This window comes from Dama dama, chromosome 22, assembly GCF_033118175.1.
Source record: "Dama dama isolate Ldn47 chromosome 22, ASM3311817v1, whole genome shotgun sequence".
Classification (NCBI taxonomy): Eukaryota; Metazoa; Chordata; class Mammalia; order Artiodactyla; family Cervidae; genus Dama; species Dama dama.
The window spans coordinates 18,189,988-18,216,042 of NC_083702.1; the positions used below are offsets into that span (position 1 = coordinate 18,189,988).

The 26,055-nt window shown below is 39.8% G+C and overlaps 1 protein-coding gene across 1 annotated transcript in view; it reads right to left on the bottom strand.

Annotated features, from left to right (window-relative positions):
- The window catches only part of LOC133043053 (uncharacterized), a 285,837-nt gene that overhangs the window by 119,929 nt on the left and 139,853 nt on the right, over positions 1 to 26,055 (bottom strand). The window contains 6 exon segments of the mRNA XM_061123943.1: positions 16,159 to 16,235; positions 16,237 to 16,471; positions 17,578 to 17,892; positions 17,969 to 18,061; positions 22,181 to 22,498; positions 22,577 to 22,882. Of these exon segments, the coding sequence (XP_060979926.1) occupies positions 16,159 to 16,235; positions 16,237 to 16,471; positions 17,578 to 17,892; positions 17,969 to 18,061; positions 22,181 to 22,498; positions 22,577 to 22,882 (1,344 nt within the window).

Here is a 26,055-nt window from a genome sequence, read left to right on the forward strand (position 1 = left end):
CTTATTGAATTGTAAATTTCCTATAGCTGTAACAAAGGAAATGGTACACAGGCTTGTATAAAATATGATTGATTATAGCAAAAGAAATAATTGCTATAGCTATGATTGGTCCCTGTGGAATGTCTGGTCCAAGTCCCAAGTTCTTCAGTGTTTGCAGCAAGTTTTCAGATGTCCCATTGTTTAGGCCCAATCTGTTTATCAAAGATGATTCGAGGACGAGGTGGGCACTATTCCATCATCAAGTTAGCCAAGAAGTCCTCTGTCATGGTAATGTTCCATTGTAGTATTAGTAACCTTCCATGTTACTTGAGTAATATAATCATACATAGTATTGTTAATATCATCTGAGCAATTCAATAGCCACATACTATGGGGTCCCCAACTGACAATTGTATAATTAGCTATAAACATTAATTTTCCTGGTTTGGCCTGACATTTGCCTCAATGAACAGAAATATATTTAAAGTTCTTATTAGTAAACCCTTGGCATGTTGTTCTTTGTTCTTTCCCTAATTCTTTCCCTAAAGTTTCAGTAGTATAAACATGGTTCACTGACAAAGAAAGGGCAGTAAATAATCCAAGTAGTGTCCGAAAATGCTTTTCTGGAGGCAGGACGAAAGCCCAAATTTGTCGACTAATGTTTATACATAATTCTGCTGGGCCCATACATAAAGGAAGGACTTCATAACCTAGAACGATATTAATTAGTTTTTCTTTTTCTTCAGGATGAGAGGGCCCCTCCAGTTCCAAGGAGGGGGCATATGTGTTGACTCATTAGTGGATGTGATTGGTTCTATATCTGTCCATTTTATAACCTACAATAAAAAAGGGGGGTTAGGTATATAAGCCCAGTAAGTGTGATCAATCAGGTCAGCCTGAGCGGGGGAAGCAAGAGCAAGCAAAGCAAGCATAGCAAAGAAAAATATTTTTAGGATTCCGAGGCATTCCCTGTTGAGAAATCAGGTTTACAGTTTAATTAGTAAGGGTTTTTATCTGTCCCCAAGTAGGGAGATCATAAGGTTGATGACGTCGAGTGCGGCATTTTTTGGAAATTTTTAATGTGGCCATGGCTTATATTGGAATTCTTTCTTCCTGGGTTTTTTGCTGTTTCATCTCTAGTCTGAATGCTGGGGGCCCCCTTAGGTTGAATCTTCTGAAGAGGAAGTCATGTGAGCTCGTTGGATCTATCTGGAGAAATAGAAGCATATCCTTTCCCTGTAAGATTAGTTTCTTAGATTTCTATTGATTAGTTCACCCGTCTTGATATCAAATGGGCAAAGGAAAGGAGGTGTCCTGTAATGTTTAAAAACTTCTTTTTTTGTTTGTTTTTTGCTTTTGTCAAAACATCTCTTTGTGGTAAGTTTAAAAACTTTAAAACAAATAAGGCTATATTAACAATAGTTATAAAAAGAGAGGAAAGCGATAATGATGAAAACATTCTTAGGAAATATTTCAGTCTAAAAGAAAAAAAAAATCATTCAGAAATCTGTTTGGGACTGGTATTTGGCTGTGGTTTGTGTTATTTGGGGCAAAGGATTAGGAGTAACCATTCAAATATTTTTTCCTAAGTGAAATTATTGAAAAGGTGATGCAAAACAACTTGACAAATGAAATGTTGCTCACATCCAAATATATTTGACCTTGTCCTTGAAAGAGAAATGCAGCTTAGCAACTGTTGAATCTCACTGTTCAGTGTGTTAAAGAGGATGACTACACTTCCAAGACAGACCTGAAAAGAAGGCAAACATTCCACTTTTCTGATATTCTTAGGAACAAATAATCCATTCGGGAAATGGTGTCTTTTTTTTTTTTTTTTTTTTTAATGCCGTTTTCGCCCTGCTTTAAGAATCCTACACATTGGGAACAGAAATAGTCACACCAACAATAGTTATAGGCTTAAAGATTACACTACACCAGAATCTAGCAAAGTTTGCCCTGGACAAGGAAGACAAAAGTGTTCCTGTGTATTTTCTCTTATTTAATTTTTTATTTGCAGTTACAGTGTGTAATGTGTTTGTCCAATCATGTCTTGTGTTTGTGGACTATAAGGAATGTCTGAAATCTGTTTAATAAAGAATGAATGCAAAAATTGTTTGAACTGCTTAGAAATATAGGCAGAGTCATTGTCTGTTTTTATAGAATTAGGTGTTCTCATTATCGTGAAGTAAGTTGATAGGTGGGTTATAACATGTTGTGTAGTCTTACCTTAGAGAAGTGTTGCCCCTAGAAAAGAAGAATTTGTATTGATCGATTCATGTAAGAAGGAAGAGGAAGAAAGTTCAGGACAATGAGTTACATCAATTTGCCATAAAATTTTCCTTCATTTGTTATAAGCCTTTTTAAAATTTTAGCACTAAATATCTTTAAAAGTTAAAAGGCCAAAACAAAGTATGATAGCATAATAAACAAATGTAATGTTTATTTCAAATAAACATACCATGCTTTGTGGTTTTCATTGTGATCCACCCAAGCATTTCAGCTGTATTTTTCAATATATTTGTAGTCTGAATGTATCTGTTGACCAAAGTTAATTTTGTTAAATATTGTTTTCTCAGAATTTTTCTCTTGTTTTTAATTTGGTTTAATTTGGAAAAAGAACATTTGCTGTAGCTAGAACAGCAATGAAAAACTAGTCTAGTAAAGCTTATGTAAATACCACTTTATTTTATAATGTTTATAATGTTATAATGTTTCAACAATTAAAAAAATATTTTTGTATTCATCATTTTATTTGCCATTTCTTATATCTTTCTATTAAAAGCATATATTTTACTTTTCTATTGCAACCATGAAATCTCTTGTATGTTAGCATTTTATAGACTGTTGAACATATTTCTCAAATCATATTATATTATATATCCATTCCTATATAAATATATATTTATATTCATTAACAGCTCAAAATCTCTTCAGCTCTTCTGCAAGAAAAACCCCTTTTAAGAGTAAGCCAATGTTCAGCAATTAACGCTTCAAAATCCTACTTCATTTGGAAATGACCCAGCCATTCAACAAACTTCTACTACTTAGTTCAGCACAACTCTAGAAACCTAAGTCACTCCAATCCCAAGAGATGGCTCCAGATTATAGATAACAGATCATTCTATCAAAAATACAATTATTTCTAAGAGCTTATCTAAAAGTTTTTATCTCATCTATATATTTGTGTGTATATATATATATATATGTATATATATATATATATAAAGAGCTACCTTTTTGTTGACAAACTTAGTTTACCTTAAACCAAGGCATAATAAAAGTATTATATAATGTTGATGACTCAAGACATGTCCCAACTAGATTAACAAATAATTATATTTAAATCACATTCACATTTAAATAAACATTATACCCAACACTGAACACCCTTCAGTTCATGTAAGCTGAATCCAAATAGAGCTCATTAACTCCACACTATCCAAAAACAAAGACATACATTGAGACATAGAAAATTTTAGATACATAGGCATAGTTCTCCGTTTGAAATTTAAAATATCCTTTTGTTTTATTTATTTATTTTGAGCTCCACCAATTTGTTAATGGCTGGAGTCCTAGACAGAGTGGGCTGTGTATCCCAAGGACATGATAAGAGTTAACTTAAGGTTTTTTCTTAGGCCTATTTTTGTTTCCCAGGCAGAACTGGAGCTCAAAAAAAAAATGTTTTAACAAGTTAACCTTTTCTTAACTGCAAGTGCAAGAAGAACCGGTTTTGCAATTTCAAAAAAGATTTTATTTTCATCAGTTTTTTCTGGAGTCTAAAGAATATCATAGCCATTCAGTGTCAAAAATATCATTTTTCTTTTTTGTAGCTATAGTATATTATTAATGATATATGCATGAGGGAATTGTCACATAGGAAGTAAAGCTTGGCTACAAAATTTTGACAAATACTAGGACTGTTATGGAGACGGCAATGGCATCCTATTTCAGTACTCTTGTCTGGAGAATCCTAGGGACGGGGGAGCCTGGCGGGCTGACATCCATGGGGTCGCATGGAGTAGGACGTGACCAAAGTGACTTAGCAGCAGCAGTAGCAGGACTTTTAAGCATACCTTGAGGTAACATAGTCTATTGAAATCTTTTATGAGGCCCGATATGATTAGGACAAGGGAGAGAGAAAGCGAATCTCTCCCGGTCTAAAGGGTGTAAAGGTATATTTAAAAGGCAAGCTTGTGAATCAGTAATAATAATGTGCCAATTTTGAGGAATAGTAATAGGTGATGGGATCTCTGGTTGCAATGTACCCATAGGTTTCATAAAAGAATTAACTTTTCTAAACTCTGTTAAGAGACACCATTTGTTATGTTTCCTTTTTATAACAAAAATAGAGTTCCAAAAAGAGCAAGATTTTTCAATATGATTCAATTTTAATTGTGTGTTTATAAGTTTTTTAGTAGCTTGTAATTTTTCTTTCATAAGGGGCCATTGCTTTGTCTAAATAGGCTCATAATTGTTTTAGTTATTTTAATAATTGTTTTGTTTGTTAAATGAGCAGTGGCCCCTAGGGAAAATGTGGAATGTATATCTGAGTTTGCCATTGTATAAGTAAGTTCCTTCCTATTAGATTAAAGTGTACATTTATCACATAAGGTTTTAATGTTGCAGGTTAGCCTTCTGGTCCCTCACATGAGTATATTTGAACACTTTGATAAACTTCTTGTACTTTAGTTTGAGAAATTCTTGCAATTTGGCAAGAGACCTTTTGTACAGGCCAGGATTTGGGCCATAAATGTTTGGAAATAATAGTAATATCAGATCCAGTGTCAAGGAGACCAGAGAATCTTTTACCATTAATTTTGATATTTATATTTGGTTGGGCATACTCAGATACTAATGATGTCCACAAAGATTGTTTTTGATCTGTACTGTCAAACCCATCTGTCCATACATTATTAGAGGAATTAATAGAAATGTAAGGTAAAAGAAGTAATTGAGCAATTTTGTCCCCCTTTTTGAATTGCCATAGAATCTGAGATGACATCAGAATTTGAATCTCTCCTTTATAATCTGAATCAATTATTCCAGGGTGAACAGAATTCCTTTAGAAGTCAGACTAGATTGGCCAAGCAAAAGACCAAAAGTTTGTGGGGACAGGGGTCCAAAAAGTCTGGTAGGCACTCTAGTAGGGACTGTTTGAGGATAAAGGAAAAAATCATTTAGGGCTGGTATATCAACGGCAGCACTGCCGGATGTTGAGGGTTTGAGGGAAAAGATAGAATTTGCTCCTGTTTGGAGTTCCCTGGAATAGGTTTTCCATCAATATCAAATTTAAATTTACAACTTTTGGCCCAGTGCATTCTTCTATGGCAGCGAGGGCAAATTTTTTTGGTATTTTATTAGCCTTCTTAGGGCAGTCCCTTTTTAAATTATTTTCATCTCCACAATTAAAGCATCCTTCATTTCCTTTTCTAAAGGTAGCAGCCATTGCCTCAACCAGCATTTGCATCTTTTGAGTTTCTGATCCTAGATTGTGACAAGCTTTGAAATAATCAATAATAATTTTGGTCTCACAAATTGCAGCTATAGCTCTTTGACATTTCTGATTTGCATTCTCATAAGCAAGTAATTTCTCTAGCTGTTTTTTGGTTTCTTCTCCGATTACAGCATGGGAAATAGCAGCTTCTAATCTAGTTTAAAAATTAGCATAACTTTTCATTAGGTTCGAACAAATGAGAGACTTGGAGTTGCGACTGTTGGCAGAGAAGAAGCATTTGGAGCAGCCGGGGCAGGGCTAATAAGAAAATTTTGAGATATTTTGTATTGTTTTAATTGGGCCTTTTGTAAAGTTTAATCATTTAATTTATATTTATGTAATAAGTGTTCTGTCTGTTGCTGAATATAGGAAGGGCTAGAATGTACCTTGAAATGGCAGAATTACAGCTTTAATAAGAGCCCATAGGGGCTAGAGATCAATTGGAATATTTTTTCCTTGTTTGGCTGCTCATTTAACATTTTCTTTGACCTGGAGCCAAATTTCTAAATCAAAACTGCATTTATCAGGAAACTAAGGATTATGTTCAACTACTGCTTGAAGGCAAGCCTCTATTCATTGCCGTGAAGCCAGAAGTCCCTGAAATTTAAACAAATGGTGAAGTAAAGTAGAAAAAAAATGGGGCTGGTCAGCCGTTTAACCCATGCCTTAGTACTTACCAACCTCAATAGGTCCCTGAGTCACTCCGCCCAATATGCCACATATACCAGTGTCCCTGTTCCTTGGCGCCATTTGTTGGGGTCCTTTAATGGACCAGAACCTTGTGGTATGGAGTCGACGATAAGAAAGTGAAAGAGAGAAAGAGGCTGATATCCCTTGGTTTGCGCAGAGGACCAATAAAGTCCTTGATACAGGACTTGCATCACTCACGAAGGCACCAGGCGCCCTCTCGAGGGGGTCTTAGAAGCCCGGGCAGAAAAGTGAGCTCGACGGGTCTCCACGCTCCAGAGAGTCAGCCAGAAAAAAAAAGAGAGAGAGAGAGACAAAAAAGACCCGGGGACCTAAGCTCTGATGGAGCAAAGGTGCTTTAATGATTTTTCTATGAGTATATATAGGCTGCAGTACAAGAAACTTCTTTCGGGAATGATAGAGATCAGAAAACCAAATGTACAGCAACCGTTACCAAGGGAACAAGGGGTAATGTTAGTCACAAGGTCGGGAGACAATCCATATCTCAAGAAAGGGGAAGGAGATTAAGCTGTTTTGTCCTAAGGAGAATGTTTACTAAAGGAGACTCATGCTTGCCTCACACAATGACCTCAGTCCCTGGGAGCAGCGTGCTGTTCCGCTTGAAGAGGGACAAAGGACTCATGAGAGACAGCATGTAGGAATCCTCCCGTCAAACATTCCCTGACAATTTCTTTGCACTGATCACTGGGGAAGGCTTTCTTATCTCTCCTTACTATTCTTTGGAAGTCTGCATTCAAATGGGTATATCTTTCCTTTTCTCCTTTGCTTTTCGCTTCTCTTCTTTTCTCAGCTATTTGTAAGGCTTCCTGAGACAGTCATTTTGCTTTTTGGCATTTCTTTTTCTTGGGGATGGTCTTTCTCACTGCCTCCTGTACAATGTCACGAACCTCCGCCCATAGTATATCGGGCATTCTGTCTATCAGACCTAGTCCCTTAAAGCTATTTCTCACTTTCACTGTATAATCGAAAGGGATTTGATCTAGGTCATACTTGAATGGTCTAGTGGTTTTGCCTACTGTCTTCAATTTAAGTCTGAATTTGCATAAGGAGTCCATGATCAGAGCCACAGTCTGCTCCCGTTCTTGGTTTTGCTGACTGTATAAAGCTTTTCCATCTTTGGCTGCAAAGAATATAATCCATCTGATTTTGGTACTGACCATCTGGTGGTATCCATGTGTAGAGTCTTCTCCTGTGTTGTTGGAAGAGGGTGTCTGCTATGACCAGTGCGTTCTCTTGGCAAAACTCTGTTAGCCTTTGTCCTGGTTCATTTTGTACTCCATGCTGTACTCCAAGCATACCTACTATTCCCCATGTCTCTTGACTTCCTACTTTTACATTCCAGTTCCCTATAATTAAAAAGACATCTTTTTTTGTTGTTGTTAGTTCTAGAGGGTCTCATAGGTGTTTCATAGAACGTTTTAACTTCAGCTTCTTCAGCATTACTGGTTGGGGCATCGACTTGGATTACCGTGATACTGAATGGTTTGCCTTGGAAACGAACAGAGATTATTCTGTCACTTTTGAGATTGCATCCAAGTACTGCGTTCAGGACTCTTTTGTTAACTATGATGGCTCCTCTGTTTCTCCTAAGTGATTCTTGCCTGCAGTAGTATATATAAAGGTCATCTGAGTTAAATTTACCCATTCCAGTCCATTTTAGTTCACTGATTCCTAAAATGTCGACGTTCACTCTTGCCATCACCTGTTTGACCACTTCCAATTTACCTTGATTCATGGACCTAACATTCCAGGTTCCTATGCAATATTGCTCTTTACAGCATCAGACTTTACTTCCATCACCAGTCACATCCATTACTGTTTGTTGTTTTTGCTTTGGCTCCATCTCTTCATTCTTTCTGGAGTTATTTCTCCACTGATCTCCAGTAGCATATTTGGCACCTACTGACCTGGGGAGTTCATCTTTCAGTGTTCTATCTTTTTGCCTTTTCATACTGTTCATGGGACTTTCAAGGCAAGAATACTGAAGTGATTTCCGATTCCCTTCTCTAGTGGACCAATTTTGTCAGACCTGACAAAACCTCCACCTGTGCACTCCTGAAATTCCCATTTAAAAACTCTTGCACCTCATCAGCAAGGAGGAGCTCGTTCTTTGGTACACTAATCCTCTGTCTCCCCAGAACTGCTGCTTTCCTCAATAAAGCTATCTTTAATTTTACCCCAAACTTTTCTCTCAGAATTGGATTCTTGAGTAATGAGCAGCTGAAACCTGAGTTCAGTAACAAGAATAAATATTTTACTACAGCATATCTTCCTTTTTAAGCCTATTTTCCCTTTTTCTCTGCTTTAGGGAGATTTCACTCCAGGAGCATCTTAAGTATAGTAGCCCTTCCCTGTGTTACCTGAGCAGATCACAGAGGCCATGTTGCCATGGGAACAGTCAGGAACACCCAGGGCAGTCACAGGGCATTGCCACAGGAAGGACTCAGTCCCTGAGCAGTGAAATCAGGCTCTCCAGAGTTGATCACTTCCTTCTGCTCCATTTGGGGTGGAGATGGCGACGCCACAGCCGAGCTGACGACAGACAACATTGGCATTGGCCAGACTCCAGTGGGAGGCACAGAGAGCTCTCCATTGTCCAGAAATATTCATCTCCACCTGCCCCTCACACCTAGAGGTGCCGTTTTTCATGAGCCGGATGTCTGTGTACACTGATAGAAAAAGACAGAATTTCAGCAAAGTCTTTTTTTTTTTTTTTTTTTTAGCTGAACCGACTGTACATGGAGGGTAAGTCCTGCCACGCATCTCACCTGAACAGACAACCTGGGCAGCTCCACTGTGGTGACACCTGCCCCCTGGACAGGGCACTCTGGGGCAGACCCGGAGCTCAGGCTCCTCCCCCTCACACCTGAACTCTTCAGCCCAGACCCGGCCATCAGACTCTCTGAAGAGCACGTGTCCCAGGACAGACACAGCCTTGCCACACCCCAGCTCTGCACAGATGACCTGGGCAGTGGGGAGTGTGAAGTTCCCATCAGACACTGGGGTCCAGACTTGTCCAGAATGCACTTCTACTCGCCTTGAGCAGGGTCCATCCCCTCCAGCCAGACGCACAAATCCTAAGAGAAACAAAGAACAAACCCAGTGAGTGTTCATGAACCTGGCTTGACAATTGGAAATAACACCTCACAGGCAATGGTGGGAAAGCTTTTCTTTCCTGCAGTGGAATAAGAGGGCATAAGAAGAGAGAATTTGACTGTCATTGCCAAAATGCATTTTTCATGAGCAAGTATCTGAAGAGATATCCAGAAGGATTGCAGGGTCAGTTTGGAATGGCTGAATCCCGAGAATATATATTGGTTAGGAATGTTAATTCCTACCTGGGGGCCTGGACGCTACAGTGTCCAAAGAAACTGCACAGAGTAGACATTCAAACGGGTGCAGAGCTGAACTAACTTGAGAGTGGAAAAAGACCATGAGATTCAAGAAGTTAGCGGCCTAAGAGCCAGAGGAGTTTAGAAGGTCATCCTGAGATTTCTGGGGCTAGAATTCTGTCTAGTTTTCTCTCGGAGCCAATATTCAAGTCACTGAAGATGGGAACATCATGCAGACTGGATCTGAGTGCAGGCACTAGGTCACAATTAGGTAACCTAATTGTGAAAGAAGCTGTTCACAGATAAGTTTGGAAATGATGAAAGCTCAGAGAGTCATAGGAGAGGGAGGGAATGGTCCTAGCCATCTTTCTTAAAAACCTAGGATTTATGAACACAACTGAGAGAAAGTAAAGTCTCAGTGGGATTATGCAAGACAACTGAGTTAGTTGATTACTTCAGACTAGACATGAGATACTTAGCAAATGTGAAGGAGTGATGATAATTTAATGTATTCTAACTCTATCTATATGCCAACTGCATATTCTTTTCCCATTTGGATTTCTGAGATAAGAAGCTGGCAAGCTATAAAAAAGGAGAGTAAGAGGAAGACAGCAGAGAGTGAACAAGCCATATATATTTTAGTGAGTTCTAAATTGCAAAAGACTCAATAGGAAAAGAAAAAAAGACTCAAGAGGGATGAAACATAGATTTGGAAACCAAATACTTGTTTAACAAGATTTTAACACATTTTATCCCCGTGCTTTCACATTTTCCACAAAGAGTGGAAACACTCTACCCTTTCCCATTTCCCCCAATGCAGAAAAGAAGAAACAATCTTAAGAGCTACAAAAAGATGGAAAGAGGACTCCAAAATGAAAGAACTTCTGTAGGGAGAGAGGTGGGGTGAGTTAAACAGGGAGTGGATGGAGTATGAAAGAGAGACCAAAGAAAAGACTCATGATCATGATTTCATCCTTCATGGACCATATTTGGACAGAGAAAAGGTAATCCAATGGGAAACAACCCCTGCACATCATAAAGAACAATTTTTAAAATAATTTGCATGGTTTCTGAGTGTGCTCATTGTTATTTACGTACATGGTGGAATTTCTCCTGGTAAAGGACTCTGATTGCATAAGTTGTGAACTTTGAAGTCTCAAAAAGAATGATGTAACAGAATAAAAATCTAGTATAGAGAGCAGGAGAGAACAGAAAAGACACCACAGAAATTAAAGAATTGAAGGATTAGCTTGACCACTGATATAAGAATGAATGATGAGAGAGAGGATGATCTGCTTTCTTTTTGTTATTTACCCATTTCCATCTCCTCAGAGAGGCCCAGATTAGGACCCCTAGTTTCCTCTGGCTGGGAGTTTGGTTCCAGGCTACACATTCTAATTAAAGCATTTTTACTTAACTGGTTGTTTTTGTTCCTCAGTCACTCAGTTGTGTCTAACTCTTTGTGACCCCATGGCCTGCAGCACACCAGGCTTCCCTGTTCTTCACTATCTCCCTGAGCTTACTCAAACTCATGTCCATTGAGTCAGTGATGCCATCCAACCATCTCATCTTCTGTCGTCCCCTTCTCCTCCTGTCTTCAACCTTTCCCAGCCTCAAGGTCTTTTCCAATGAGTCAGTTCTTCTTATCACGCGGCCAAAGTATTGGAGCTTCAGCTTTAGCATCCGTCCTTCCAATGAGTTATAAAGGGTTGATTTCCTTTAGGATTGACTGATTTGATCTCCTTGCTGTCCAAGGGACTCTCCAGAGTCTTCTCCAGCACCACAGCTCAAAACCATCAATTCTTCAGCACTCAGCCTTCTTTATGATCCACCTCTCACTTCCATACATAACTACTGGAAAAAAACATAGCTTTGACTATATGGACATTTGTCACAAAGGAATGTCTCTGCTTTTCAATAAGCTATCTAGGTTTGTCATAGCTTTTCTTCCAAGGAGAGAGCATCTTTTAATTTCATGACTGCAGTCACTGTCCGCAGTGATTTTGGAGCCCAAGAAAATAAAGTCTGTCTCTGTTTTCATTTTATCCTCATCTCTTTGCCATGAAGTGATGGGACTGGATGCCATGACAGTTTTTTGAATGTGGAGTTTCAAGCCAACTTTTCACTCTTCTCTTTCACTTTCATCAAGAGGCTCTCCTCTGTTCCTCTTTACTTTCTATTATTAGGGTGGTGTCATGTGCATATCTGAGGTTATTGATATTATTAATTAATTCCATGAGATTAAAAATTTAGAAAGAACAAGAAAGAAGTATTTCTTGTATTCTGTTTTATATACCCTGATATATGTGAAATATTCAAAATATATGCTGAATAATCAATAAAGTCTTATACATATCAGGATGGAGACTTTTGAGATATAGTTTATCTTTTTTATTTTCTACTTGATTTTAAAATTTACAGGGAAGAATAAGTGTGTGAGAATTCCAAGAAAACTATTAAATAGAAGGCTTATGTGAGTAAAGTTATTAAATATAATAAAGATATATCCTTGTCTAGTCTCTTGTGGTGTACACAACTGTGTCCTTAGGCACATGTAGCATCCTTCACACCACACCCGGCCCCTCAGTGCTGCTCAGAGAACCTCACAGTTGCCTTCATCAGCTCCCATTGCCATTCTCCTTCCTCCCAGCTACTATAAAACCTTTTCCACCTTCTTCAAAAATTATATTTGTCCACTTACTCCAAATAAGCCCCAAACACAATTCTCTTATATCATTGAAGTCATCAAGTATAAACTATATAATCTCTTATCATAAAATAAAGAAATTCAAATTTTATTACCTCCACGTTTGACTTATCAGTACAAGGCTAAGTGTTCCTCCAAAGACTCATTTATACAGATATTTTAAAGGAAAAATTGGAGAGAGAGACTTTTCCAGTAAAAATGGAAGAATATATGAGTCAGAGCATTTCATCAACAGTTCTCTACCATCAAAGAACTATGAACATTTATGTTTAAATTTGAAAAGGAGACTTGAAATCTGGCACAAATCCATAAGAATCTCTGATGTGTTAAATGATATCCTCTGTAGGGATACCCTCTATATAAGTAAATGATATCCTCCTATAGGAGGAGGAGCCTCCACTTATACTAACCTAGTGCAAAATAATGTCTCACACTCTTTATATAGAAACAACTCCACCCAGGAAAGTACATCCTCATTTTTGTCCCTGCCTCTCATAGCCTTCCTGTGCAAAGGGAGTGTGTATGTGGCTGTTAGCAAATGTTTCACTGTTAGTAAATAATTCACATACAAAACGTGAATTATGAAAAAATCATGAGGATTTATTTTAACTGGGATAATAAATAAAGCTATTTTAGTGTCAGGTAAGACCACTGGAGAAGAAAGAATAGCAGAGACTTCGGGAGGATGGGTAGTTGTCTCAGTCTCCTCTAGCCCACGCATCCCCTACTATCCCTCCGATCAGACACCAGCTTTCTTGGAACTTTCCATTCTCCCAGCTGGTGGGCAATGAACTGACCATATCTGAGCAGATGACTCCTGCATCCTTGTTATGATCACAGTAGTGCTTCCCCCAGCCTTAGGAAGGGCAGTTCCACACGTGGCACTCCTTTCCTGTGCACTTCACGTTGTCCAGCCAAATGGGCCCAGATCCTGCCCCAAAGGAGGAAGAGACAGTGGCATCAAGGGCTTCTTCACAGCGCAGCTGTCTGCACACCGCATGGGCATCATTCAGGTCCCAGCGGTAATCACAGATGGTGCCCCGGGAGCCCTGGTCAAGGATCTCCACTCTCCCGGAGCAAGGACCGCCCCCGTCCACCAGGCGGAGCTGTCTGCTGTCTGAGCAGAGAGAAATGGGACACACGGGGCGTTGACTTGGAGAATGAGAAGGCTCTTCTGTCCTGTGGGACCCTCACCTGAGCAGTAGGAGGCGCTCTCCTCTAAGGCTGCAGACCCTGCTGGTTCTGATACGGAGTCTTTGCACTGGTGCAGAAGGCAATGGCAACCCACTCCAGTACTCTTGCCTGGACAATCCCAGAGGAGGAGCCTGGTAGCTGCAGTCCATGGGGTCGCTAAGAGTCGGACACGACGGAAGCAACTTCGCAGCAGCAGCAGCAGCAGCATTGCACTGGGGCAGCAGCTGGGTCTGGTTTCTTATATCAGCGGCAAGAGAATTAATAAGGTTGAACAGTAGGAGGGAAAAACCAAACAGGAAATAGTAAGCTGAAAACACAGTAAGGAGTACTCTGAGACAGAAGGTGTTACAAGGTCATATCAGAGGTAACATTCTGATCTGTAGAGTTGTGCACAGCACCTGAGAAGGATTGACAGGAAATGTTGGTCTCTATTCCCGCAGCAGTTAAATGAGTTCAGAGTCACAGGAATGAGCCGGCAGCTGGATGGATTCCTTACAAACCACACACACTTTGATGCCCTTGACCTGAGAGTTAAAGGGGTTGATTAAAGGGAGTGGCCTCATCAGAAGCTTCAGGTAGCAGTCATGAATCCTTTACCATTAGAATCTTTCTCCTTGGTACAGTCATTCAGAACTGAAAAACAAATGGATTCTGTGATGTTTTGGTTTACCCCAGAATATTTCATTTACATTTCTAAGCTTCAGACTTCAGATCTAGATACCTAGTTTTAAAAAAATGTGATCTCTTTGAGTAGATTGAACAACTTTGCATTAGAGATGATGTCAGGTAACATTGACATTGACCAGATTCCACTGGGAATCAGAGAATGTTGCTTCGTCTCCCTCAAAAATATAATCCCTCCTTGGACTTTGTGTCAAGAATCTCTGTTATCCAAATTTTGGAGTTATGTGATCTGGAGGGGGAAATAGTGTGTATGTGTGCTTAGTCGCTTCAGTCATGTCCAACTCTTTAAGACCCTATGAACTGTACCTCACCAGGCTTCTCTGTCCATGGGATTCTCCAGGCAAGAATAGTGGAGTGGGTTGCCATGCCCTCCTCCAGGGGATCATCCTGACCCAGCGATCTAACCTGTGTCTCCTGCATTGCAGGTGGATCCTTTACCACTGAGCCACTGGTGAAGCCCTTCTGGTTCTACCACTGAGCAGGAATAAGTTAAATTCCTGCTCTGAAAACCCTTGAACAAATAACATTAACAGACTCAATGTATTCTTCTCTCTTTTTATACATAAAAGTGTCATAAAGAAAGATTAAATAATGTCCATCAGTGCTACACTTTAAGTAAATAATGAAGTAGAGAATTAAACCTAAAATTTTCCACTTCCAGGGAGAATGGAGGAGTTCACAGCAAGCCAATGTGTCTTGCTGGGTCTGTTACAGCATGATGCTGTTACACCATCACAAATAGTAAAATTAATTCAGATAAATAAATAAATTTGAAATTAGGTTTTGAATATACTATAAAATTGTTTGCAGAAAATAAAACTTGATTCAATGTTATTTTGAGATGAAGAATGGTGTTTGAAACATTGCACTAAAGGCAGAAATCAAAAAAGTAAAACATTACAGATTTGATCACATAACCCATATACAACCTTAAAAATATATGTAAAATATGGGGAAAATCTTACAAAAATATTTAAGAAAAACAGTAAGTGATGTTTGTTTATAAAGAGTTCCTATGAATAAATAAGAAATTTTATAACATTCTAGAGAAAAAATATTGTCATGAAAGATATCTTAAGACAGTAATATAGGAAAGAAGATATTTTTGTATATAGTGTTTATGAAAGTCACTCAGTCATGGCCAACTCTTTGCGACCCCATGGAGTATAGAGTCCATGGAATTCTCCAGGTGCAAATTCTGGAGTGGGTAGCCATTCGCTTCTTCAGGGGGTCTTCCCAACCCAGGGATCAAACCCAGGTCTCCCACATTGCAGGCAGATTCTTTGCCAGCTGAGTCACAAAGGAAGCCCAAGAATACTGCAGTGAGTAGCCTATCATTCTCCAGTGGATTTTCCAAACTCAGGAATCAAGCCAGGGTTTCCTGCATGGCAGGCAGATTCTTTACCAGTTGACCAAACAGGGAAGCTCTTATGTGGATTAAAAAACATGATGCTATGAAGAAAATAATACTCTCTTTTAAAATTAAGTATTTATTTGGTTGTGCTGGGCCTTAGTTGCACCATGCAAATTCTTACTTGTGGGATCATAAGAGAAAAAAATTGTAACTGCATGTGGTGATGGATATTACGTATGTGTAGTGATGATTTACCAATATGTACAAATACATAAACACTATGTTGTACACTTAGAACTGATACAATGTTCCGAGAATTACGTCTCAGTTTAAAATGTTAACAAACAAGGTTGGAATATGTGGATTAAATTAGTTTCATTCTTACCTCATTTAGGCTTCTCTGGTGGCTCAGACAATAAAGAATCTGACTGCAGTGTGGGAGACTCAATTGCGATACCTAGGTTGGGATGATCCCCTGGAGAAGGGAATAGCAACCCATTCCAGCATTCTTGCCTGGAGAACCCCATGGACAGAGGAACCTGGCAGGCTACAGTCCATGTGGTCACAAAGACCACAACTAAGCAACTAACATTTTCACTTAATATCATTTTGTGGACCCAAATTAAACTCATCATTTAGATTTTAAAATATCAAATCTCACTGCATCCTAGAGGGTTGGTACAGACACACAGAAATAGCAAGTCACCTTCACACGCAATATAGGCTTCCTCCTTTGGAGAACATGAAGCATAATTCCAAGGGTCAGAAGGACAGCGCCAGAGAGGTCTCAGTTTTCTGACAGCAGATTCCATCTACCCACTTGGGTCTGGAACCTTCCCTGAGACCAACAGAAGAGTTGAGGGTTCCACTGTCCCCACAGTCAAGCTGTCCGCAGATCACGGACACAGTGATGTCTTCTATGGGGCTGCGGCAGACACTGCCCCAGGTCCCGTTGTAGAAAACTTCCAGCCACCCAGCACACTGGTGGTCCTCACTCACCATCCTGAGGGCCAGGAACTCTAAGGTTGAAAGTGGAGGATACAGGACATAATAAAAACTTTGCTGGATGTTTTAGGTTTTCCTTTCTTCTAGAAATGGTGAACATTCATCTCTGACCTTATTCAAGAGATACCCACTAGATGACAAGACTGACATTGCCTCTCTTTTAACTGACTTTGTCCATTTGTGTCTATCTTTCTATTTTTACCACAATGGTGTAGTGGATATGAACCGAGAGGAAGACCAAACTGTGTGGGTGCTAGTCAGGGAGGGAAGTTCAATCTTGCTTCCTGACGAAATCTTTAAAGAGTATGTCAAAGGGATGTGATGTGGATATTAGGGAGATAGGGATAATAATTAATCCAAAAATGTCCACATCTGAATCTCTGCAATCTGTGAATATGTTACCATACCTGACAAAAGGGATTTACAGATGTGATTAACGTAAGGACCTCGGGATGGTGAGATTAAGGTAGAATATTGTATTAACAATATGAGCCCAGTCTAATCACATACTTAGACCCACTATCCTTAAACATGGAATACTTTTCTTTGCTCTGGCTAGAGAGAAAGAGGTGACTCTGGATAATGGTTGGAGGCCTGCAGCATTGCTGGTCTGATAATGAATGAAGGATGCTGTGAAGGAAGGAATGTAGGTGGTTTCAAGAAGTTTGAAAAGGCAAGAAACAGATTCTCCCCTAGAGCCGTAAAAGTGATGCAGCCCTGCTGAAGCCTTGATCCCAGCCCAGTGAGATCCCTGTTGGACATCTAAGCTAGAGAAGAGTAAGGAAATAAATATGTATTGTTTTAAACCACTAATTGGTAAATTGTTAGGGAAGCACATGGAAACTAGTACCGTGGGTTTAAAATTTTTGTATGTAACTGGAGAGAGAGCCCTGCTTTCTAGAAAAACTGTAAGAAACGGCTCTGACAGGAAACACTGCTGAAAAGAAAGAATAAGATCATCAGCTGCTGCAAGAGAAAGTAAAAGTACCTCATCTTCACGACTGCTGGAAAGACAGGCTTCATGGGAGGAAGCCTCCTTCTCTGGTCCTTTCAGCATTTCTCCCTCAGGGCTCAGACCCCGTCCCCCTCCTCCACCCTATGGACAGTGTGCAGCGCAGACCTGAGCAGATGACCCCCGCATCCTGCTTGTGTCTGCAGTCATGCTGCCCCCAACCGTGCGAAGGGCAGTTCCACACGTGGGACTCCTTTCCTGTGCAGTTCAGATCGTCCAGCCAGATGGGCCCTGATCCCGCCCCGAAGTGAGCAGACCCCGTGGCATTGAGGGCTTCTCCACAGCACAGCTGCCTGCACACCACGGGGGCATCATCCAGGTCCCAGCCGTCATCACAGATGGTGCCCCAGGAGCCCTGGTCAAGGATCTCCACTCTCCCGGCACAGGGACCGCCCCCATCCACCAAGCGGAGCTGTCTGCAGTCTGAGGAGAGAGAAATGGGACAAGGGGTTGGTGACCCCAGGGTTGAGAAGGGTCTTCTATCCTGTGGGACCCTCACTTGAGCAGTAGGGGGCGCTCTCCTCTGAGGCCACAGAGCCTGCTGGTTCTGACATAGAGTCATTGCACTGGGGCAGCACCTGGGTCTGGTTTCCTGAAGAAACAACAGTAATCAGAAGTCTGGAAAGGTTGAAGAGCAGAAAACTGAATTAAGGAAAATAATGACCTACTGATGGAGCCTAAGATGAAAGCTGTGACCCAACAGTAAAGTTATCATGCTCTTAGTGTTCACCTTCTCCCTGGAGAGTTCTTCTTCTGACAGTACCACAATTTCTGTTTTAACCCAAGTGTTGCTGTAAGAATGAGTTAAGTAAGTTGTATCCCTAAATTTATCCCTGTGTTGTGCTTAGTCGCTCAGTCTTGTCCGACTTTGTAGCCCCTTAGACTATAGCCCATCAGTATCCGCTGCCCATAGGATTTTTCAGGCAAGAATACTGCAGTGCATTGCCACGCCCTCCTCCAGGGGATCTTCCCAACCCAGGGATCAAACCCAGGTCTCCTGCACTGCAGGTGGATTCTTTACCATCTGAGCCACCAGGGAAGCCCAAATCTATCCCTAAGTAAAAGCAAAACAAAATTCTTTCTGAAGGATTTCTACAATTTCTTCAATGTGTGTCTTTAAAACAAACACTTATATAAAATAGATCTCATGAAAAATGGAAAGGAAAAAGGAGACGTTAGAAAGAATTTCCCAGGGTTTTCAGCTGCTAGAGTTACCTGATGAGAATATATATAGCCACGGTTAAAGTGCTTATGAAATTAATTGACAAAATGTGTATCTTTGCAGGGAAATTATAAAAAACCAAATACTTCTAGAGTTGAAAAACTTGTTAGCTGCAATTAAGAACTAAAGAATCAGTGTGGCCACACATTAGCTCAGCATCAAGTAGAAACATCAAAATGCAAAATCAGAGGACGTTCTTCAATTAATTCAGGTCACATAGCAAGAGTTCTGGTTATATTGTTGTATGGCAGTTTTTCCAAAAATCCTTGGTTCACTTCAGTTCAGTCCCTCAGTCATGCCCAACTCTTTGTGACCCAATTAACTGTAGCTTTCCAGGCTTCCCTGTTCATCACCAACTCCTGGAGCTTGCTCAAACTCATGCCCATTCAGTCAGTGATGCCATCAAACCATCTCATCCTCTGTCATCCCCTTCTCCTCCTGCACTCAGTCTTTCCCAGCATCAGGGTCTTTTCCAATGAATCAGCTCTTCTCATCGGGTGGCCAAAGTATTGGAGTTTCAGCTTCAGCATCAGTCCTTCCAATGAACACCCAGGACTGATCTCCTTTAGGATTGACTGGTTGGATCTCCTTGCAGTCCAAGGGACTCTCAAGAGTCTTCTCCAACACCACATTTCAAAAGCATCAATTCTTCGGTGCTCAACTTTATTTATGGGCCAACTCTTACATCCATACATAACTACTGTAAAAATCACAGCTTTGACTAGATGGGCCTTTGTCAGCAAAGTAATGTCTCTGCTTTTTAATATGCTATCTAGGTTGGTCATAGCTTTTCTTCCAAGGAGCAAGCATCATTTAATTTCATGACTGTAGTCACCATCTGCAGTGATTTTGGAGCCCAAGAAAATAAAGTCTGCCACTGTTTCCATTGTTTCCCCATCTATCTGCCATGAAATGATAAGACCAGATAGCATGATTTTCGTTTTTTGAATGTTGAGTTTTAAGTCAGCGTTTTCACCCTCCTCTTTCACTTTCATTAGGAGGCTTTTCAGTTCCTGTTCGCTTTCTGCCATAAGGGTGGTGTCATCGCCATATCTGAGATTATTGACATTTCTCCTGACAATCTTAATTTCAGCTTGTGCTTCATGCAGCCTGGTATTTCACATGATGTGCTCTGCATATAAGTTAAATAAGCTGGGTGACTATATACAGTCTTGACATACTCCTTTCCCAATTTGGAAACAGTCTGTTGTTCCATGTCCAATTCTAACTGTTGCTTCTTGACCTGCACACAGATTTATCAGGAGGCAGGTAGGTGGTCTAGTATTTCCATTTATTTAAGAATTTTCCACAGATTGTTGTGATCCACAAAGTCAAAGGCTTTGGAATAGTCAATAAAGCAGAAAGAGAGGGTTTTTTTGAACTCTCTTGCTTTTTCTGTGATCCAACAGATGTTGGCAATTTGATCACTATGAAAAGGTAAAACTTAGTAGCTGAAGAAAAAAATATGTACTTAATTTTGCTTATGACTTTGGGTCATTAATCAGGAAAAAACTCAGTTTGGCAGTCTTTCAGTAGGGTCTTTCAGTGCTGCAATTAGATGTCACCTGGAGCTGAAGTCATTTAAAGACTTGACTGAACTCTGGTTCTAGAAGGGAATTCCCAGAAGTGTCCTAAGTGTAGAGGAACATCATGCCTTCAACTGAATTCAGAAAGAATTTACATATTCAGGAAGAAATGGGGCAGAAGGGGAACAGAGAAGGAAGGATACACGCACACAGAGAGATTAAAGCAAAATATTGACACTAACATTTAGAAACCCAGGTAAAGGTCATAAAGGAATTTTTATATTGTTTCCCCAACATTTTTATGTCTCAACATACATTAAAATAGAAAAAATTTAAAAATGAAAACAAGTCAAAGAGAATTTATTGCCAGGACACTGTCAGAAAAAGTACTCATAACATCAAAAATAAAATACCTAGGAGATATCCTAGTAGAAGATGGACAAAATCTCTGAGAGAAATTCAGGATCTAACTGAATGGAGGGATGTATTATGTCAATGATTTGGAAAACTCAACATTGTCAATGTCAATCATCCTCAAATTTCTATGTCTACTCTCAAATTCTTAAATCTAATCTCAATACCCTTAAGCTTCTCTTTTGGTGAAAATAACAAGCTGATTTCTAAATTCATACAAAATACAAGCAACCGAGAATGACCAGCACAGTTGGTAAGAAAAGCAACGATATTAGAGGAGTTAATATAAAGTAACTCTTGTAAATTAAAATTATTCAGACTCACTACAAAGTTTGAAACTCTAGGAGATAGTGATGGACAGGGAAACCTGGGGTGCTGTAGTCCATGGGGTCACAAAGAGTCAGACATGACTTAGCCATTGAACAACAGCAACTACAAAGTTATGATAATTAAGAAAATGCAGTATTGGTGCAAGGATAGACAAATGATAATATGGAACAGAATAGAGAGTCTCAAATAAGACAGACATAATTGCTCTTCTGCTTATGACAAAGGCAGCACTGCAGTAGAGAAGAATCTTTTCAGAAAAAGATTCTGAGTCAGTTGGATGTCCACATGAAACCTGACCTTTATCTTACACAGATATCAATCCCAGAAGGAATGCATAATATGCAAGAGGAATATAATAAAAATTTCCTTAAGATACTCTTAGAGGATGTTTTTACAATCTTCAAGTAGGCAAAATTCTTTTTTAAAGGATATAAGAAGCATTAAATGTACAGAAAAATGTTGATAAGTTATATTTACATAAGATTAAGAAATGAGTTCATCAAAGGACACCATTTGATGAAGAAAATGAAAATAAAAGACCAAGAGTTAAACATGGAAAATAAGTAAAACAATTTGCATCCAAAGACATTGTCATGGTAAGTTGTGATATCATATTTGTAAAAGTCAAGAACTGGAAATAACTTAGACTTATACTGTCAGTGGAATGGATCAGTACATAACAATGTGATCGTTCAAAGCATACTCTACAGTAATAAAAAAAAAAAAGAAGTGCTACAAAATACAACATCATATGTGAATCCCAAACATAATTTTGAGTCTACGAAATTAGATACAAAAGTTGAAACATACTGCATCATTTTATATAAAGTTCAAACATTGATAAAACTCTTTATGTTAGTAGAAGTTAGGTAAGCGCTTTTCCCTGTAAAGGAGGGAAGACACAGTTACTAGGGACAATAGTGACTGTGGTGCTGGGGGCATTCTCTTTGTTGCTTTGGATTGGGGTTCATACTGAGGGCTATACTTACTGCTCCTACATTGTTTGCTATGATTTTATGTAAATAGGATGTTGCTTAAAAATATATTATTCCCCTTCACACTTCTTTTCCTGAACTGAAAAAATGAATGAACAATGAGACGATGCATAATTCACCATGAAATATCTGACTTTGAAGCCCGTTTAACCTCACTCTATGCTCTTGGAGACATTTCACTCTAGGAGCATCCTGAGTACCAGTAGCCCTTCCCTCTCTCTTACCTGAGCTGATCACAGATGCCGTGTTGCCATGGGAACAGTCAGGCCCACCCAGGGCAGTCACAGGGCAACTCCACAGGAAAGACTCTGTTCCCAAGCGGTGAAATTGGGCTGTTAGGATCTGATCACCTCCTTCCACCAAGTGTGGTCCTCTGGGAGTGGAGATGGCGACTCCACAGCTAAGGTGATGACAGACAACATTGGCATTGGCCAGACTCCAGTGGGAGGCATAGAGTGCTCTCCATCGTCCAGAAATGTTCATCTCCACCTGCCCCTCACACTGAGAGGAGCCATTTGTCATGAGCCGGACTTCTGAGTACGCTGGTAGAAGAAGACAATTTCAGCAAAATCACATAAACAGGGTGTTCACAGAGGTGAAAGGCCTGATGTGCATCTCACCTGAACAGACAACCTGAGCAGCTCCACTGTGGTGACACCTGCCCCCTGGACAGGGCACTCTGGGGCAGACCCAGAGTGGCTCCTCCCCCTTACACCTGAACTCTTCAGCCCAGACCCGGCCTTCTGACTCTCTGAAGGACACATGTCCCAGGACAGACACAGCCTTGCCACACCCCAGCTCTGCACAGATAACCTGGGCAGTGGGGAATGTGAAGTTTGCATCAGACACTGGGGTCCAGGCTTCTCCAGAACACATCTCTACACCCCCTGAGCCAGGTCCATCCCCTCCAGCCAGATGCACAAATCCTAAGAGGAAACAACAACAAAACCAGTGAGTGTTCCTGGTACTGACTTGGCAACTGGAAACCGCACCTAACATGCAGTGAAGTGAAAGTTTTTCTTTTTAGGAGTGAAGCATGCAGAGAGTCTTTGACAGTTAGTGTCATAATTGAATTTTCATGAGCAGGTTTCTGAAGAGAAATCCAGAAGGATTACAAGGTCAGTTCAAAATGGTTGAATCTCAAGAACATACACTTTGAGACTGGTTAGAAATGTGAATTCCTTGGTCTAGGAGCCTGGAAACTACAGAGCCCAATTCAGATCATTGGAATGGCTGAACACTGGAAACACATGTTGTAGCATTGGTTGGAGAAGTGGGTTTCTCATTTAGGACTTACAAACAGATCCAAGGACACTGTATAATATGCAGGCACTTAAACTTAAACATAGAGATATGCAGACCAGAAGCCACCCAGAGGGATGCGGGCTATGAGATTAGACCGCATCCAGACAAGTTTAGAAAACTTTCATGGGATTCGTGGGGCTAATATTCTGACCAGTTTTCTCTCCCAGGAGCTAGTCCTCAAGTGACTTAGGTTAGGGAGAGTCCTGAGGCTGGATCCATGAGGGCGTGCCAACCTGAAGATGGATGACAGCTCCAGAGAAGAATATGGACACTATCACTAATTCATGTTTATGTCATCACATCTTGTCTTTCTGATACTTTTTCCATGCCAAAAATTCCATGAATTTCTATTTTATTTTTGATGCTTTTTTTTCCATTTATTGTTATTAGTTGGAGACTAATTACTTTACAATATTGTAGTGGTTTTTGTCATACATTGACATGAATCAGCCATGGAGTTACATGTATTCGCCATCCCGATCCGCCCTCCCACCTCCCTCTCTACCCGATCCCTTTGGGTCTTCCCAGTGCACCAGGCCCAAGCACTTGTCTCATGCATCCAGCCTGGGCTGGTGATCTGTTTCACCCTAGATAATATACATGTTTCGATGCTGTTCTCTCAAAACATCCCACCCTCGCCTTCTCCCACAGAGTCCAAAAGTCTGTTCTGTACATCTGTGTCTCTTTTTCTGTTTTGCATATAGGGTTATCATTACCATCTTTCTAAATTCCATATATATGTGTTAGTATACTGTATTGGTCTTTAACTTTCTGACTTACTTCACTCTGTATAATGGGCTCCAGTTTCATCAATCTTATTAGAACTGATTCAAATGAATTCTTTTTAATGGCTGAGTAATATTCCATTGTGTATATGTACCAGAGCTTCCTTATCTATTCGTCTGCTGATGGGCATCTAGGTTGACATTTCTCCAAAGAAGACATACAGATGGCTAACAAACACATGAAAAGATGCTCAACATCACTCATTATCAGAGAAATGCAAATCAAAACCACAATGAGGTACCATTACACGCCAGTCAGGATGGCTGCCATCCAAAAGTCTACAAGCAATAAATGCTGGAGAGGATGTGGAGAAAAGGGAAGCCTCTTACACTGTTGGTGGGAATGCAAACTAGTACAGCCGCTATGGAGAACAGTGTGGAGATTTCTTTAAAAACTGGAAGTAGAACTGCCATATGACCCAGCAACCCCACTCCTAGGCATACACACTGAGGAAGCCAGATCTGAAAGAGACACATGCACCCCAGTGTTCATCGCAGCACTGTTTATAATAGCCAGGACATGAATTTCTTCAGTGACCTCAGTGGGAAGGAAAATGAGTTAAGAAAAGGCAGAGAGTCATAGAGAGAGAGTCCCAGCCATCTGTCTTGAAACCCTGGGATTTGTCAAAGAATCTGGGGGTGAGTGTGCTCTCAGTGGGAGTTTACCAGATAGCTGAGTTTCCAAGTTTTTCATCTGAAACAGGACTCATAGAAAATGCTAAGGGCTGATAATAATTGATTTTAATACTATCATGGTACTAATTCTAACCACAGAAAAATATGCATTCTTCTCAAGCACACATGGAATATTCTCCAGGCTAGGTTACAAATAAGCCTTAACAAATTCAAAAATATTAAAACAATTCCAAGTATCTTACATGACCATAATGGAATGGAACTAAAATTCAATAATGATCAGAAAACAGGAATTCATGAATATATAAAAATTAAACCACACACTCATATTTTAAGATTGTTTTCCTATTTCTATAAACAATGTTATTTAGATAGGAATTGAATTAAATCTGTAGATCACTTTGAGAAGTATAAGCATTTTAACAATAATAATTCTTTCAGGCCAGAAACACAGAATGACTTTCCATTGATCACATTGTCTTCAATTTATTTCATGAATGTTTTACAATTCTAAAAGAAGATGGCATGTTGCCAATAAGGAGGAAGAAGAAGGAGAAGGAGGAAGAAATGAGCAAACAAGTCATAATTTGGAGAGTTCCAAGTTGAAAAAGCCTCAGCATGGATAAATATGCAAATATGTGTGGCAAACACTTGTTGAATAGGTTGTTAGCATACTACATCACCCTCTGCTCCTCCCATCTACCACCTAAAATGCTATCCTTTCTCATTTCTCCCACTTCAGACAAGCAAACACCATTTTAAAAGATACAGGTGGATGGAAAAGCAAATCAGAAGAAGCAAATCTGCTGAAGAAGTAGGATGTAGGTGGGGTATATGGCATGCAAGGTGGGATCAAGGAAGTTTTGAAACTAAAGGAGGAAAACCAAAATTAAAGTTCATCACTTGGTCATCAAAGGAACACATTTGAACTGAATGAAGATAACCCAATGAAAAAACTTTATTTAATTCATCATGTACAATTCCCTGATTTCTGGGTGTGTTCTGATTATTTATTTCTAAAGTTTTTCCTGGTAAAGTACTGCTTAGTGATGCCCAACATCCAACCAAAAAATTATTAGAACTTCCAAAAGAGAAAAATATAACCCATAACACATTTTAAAAAACAATCATTTATGGGAAGACCCAGAGGGATAGGGTGTAGAGGGAGATGGGATGGGGGATCGGGATGGGGAATACATGTAAATCCATGGCTGATTCATGCCAGTGTATGGCAAAAACCACTACAATATTGTAAAGTAATTAGCCTCAAACTAATAAAAATAAATGGAAAAAAAATAAATAATAAAAAAATAAAAACGATCATTTAAAGCAGCTTCAGAAATTACAGAAATGATTGAATTGGCTAAAGAGAT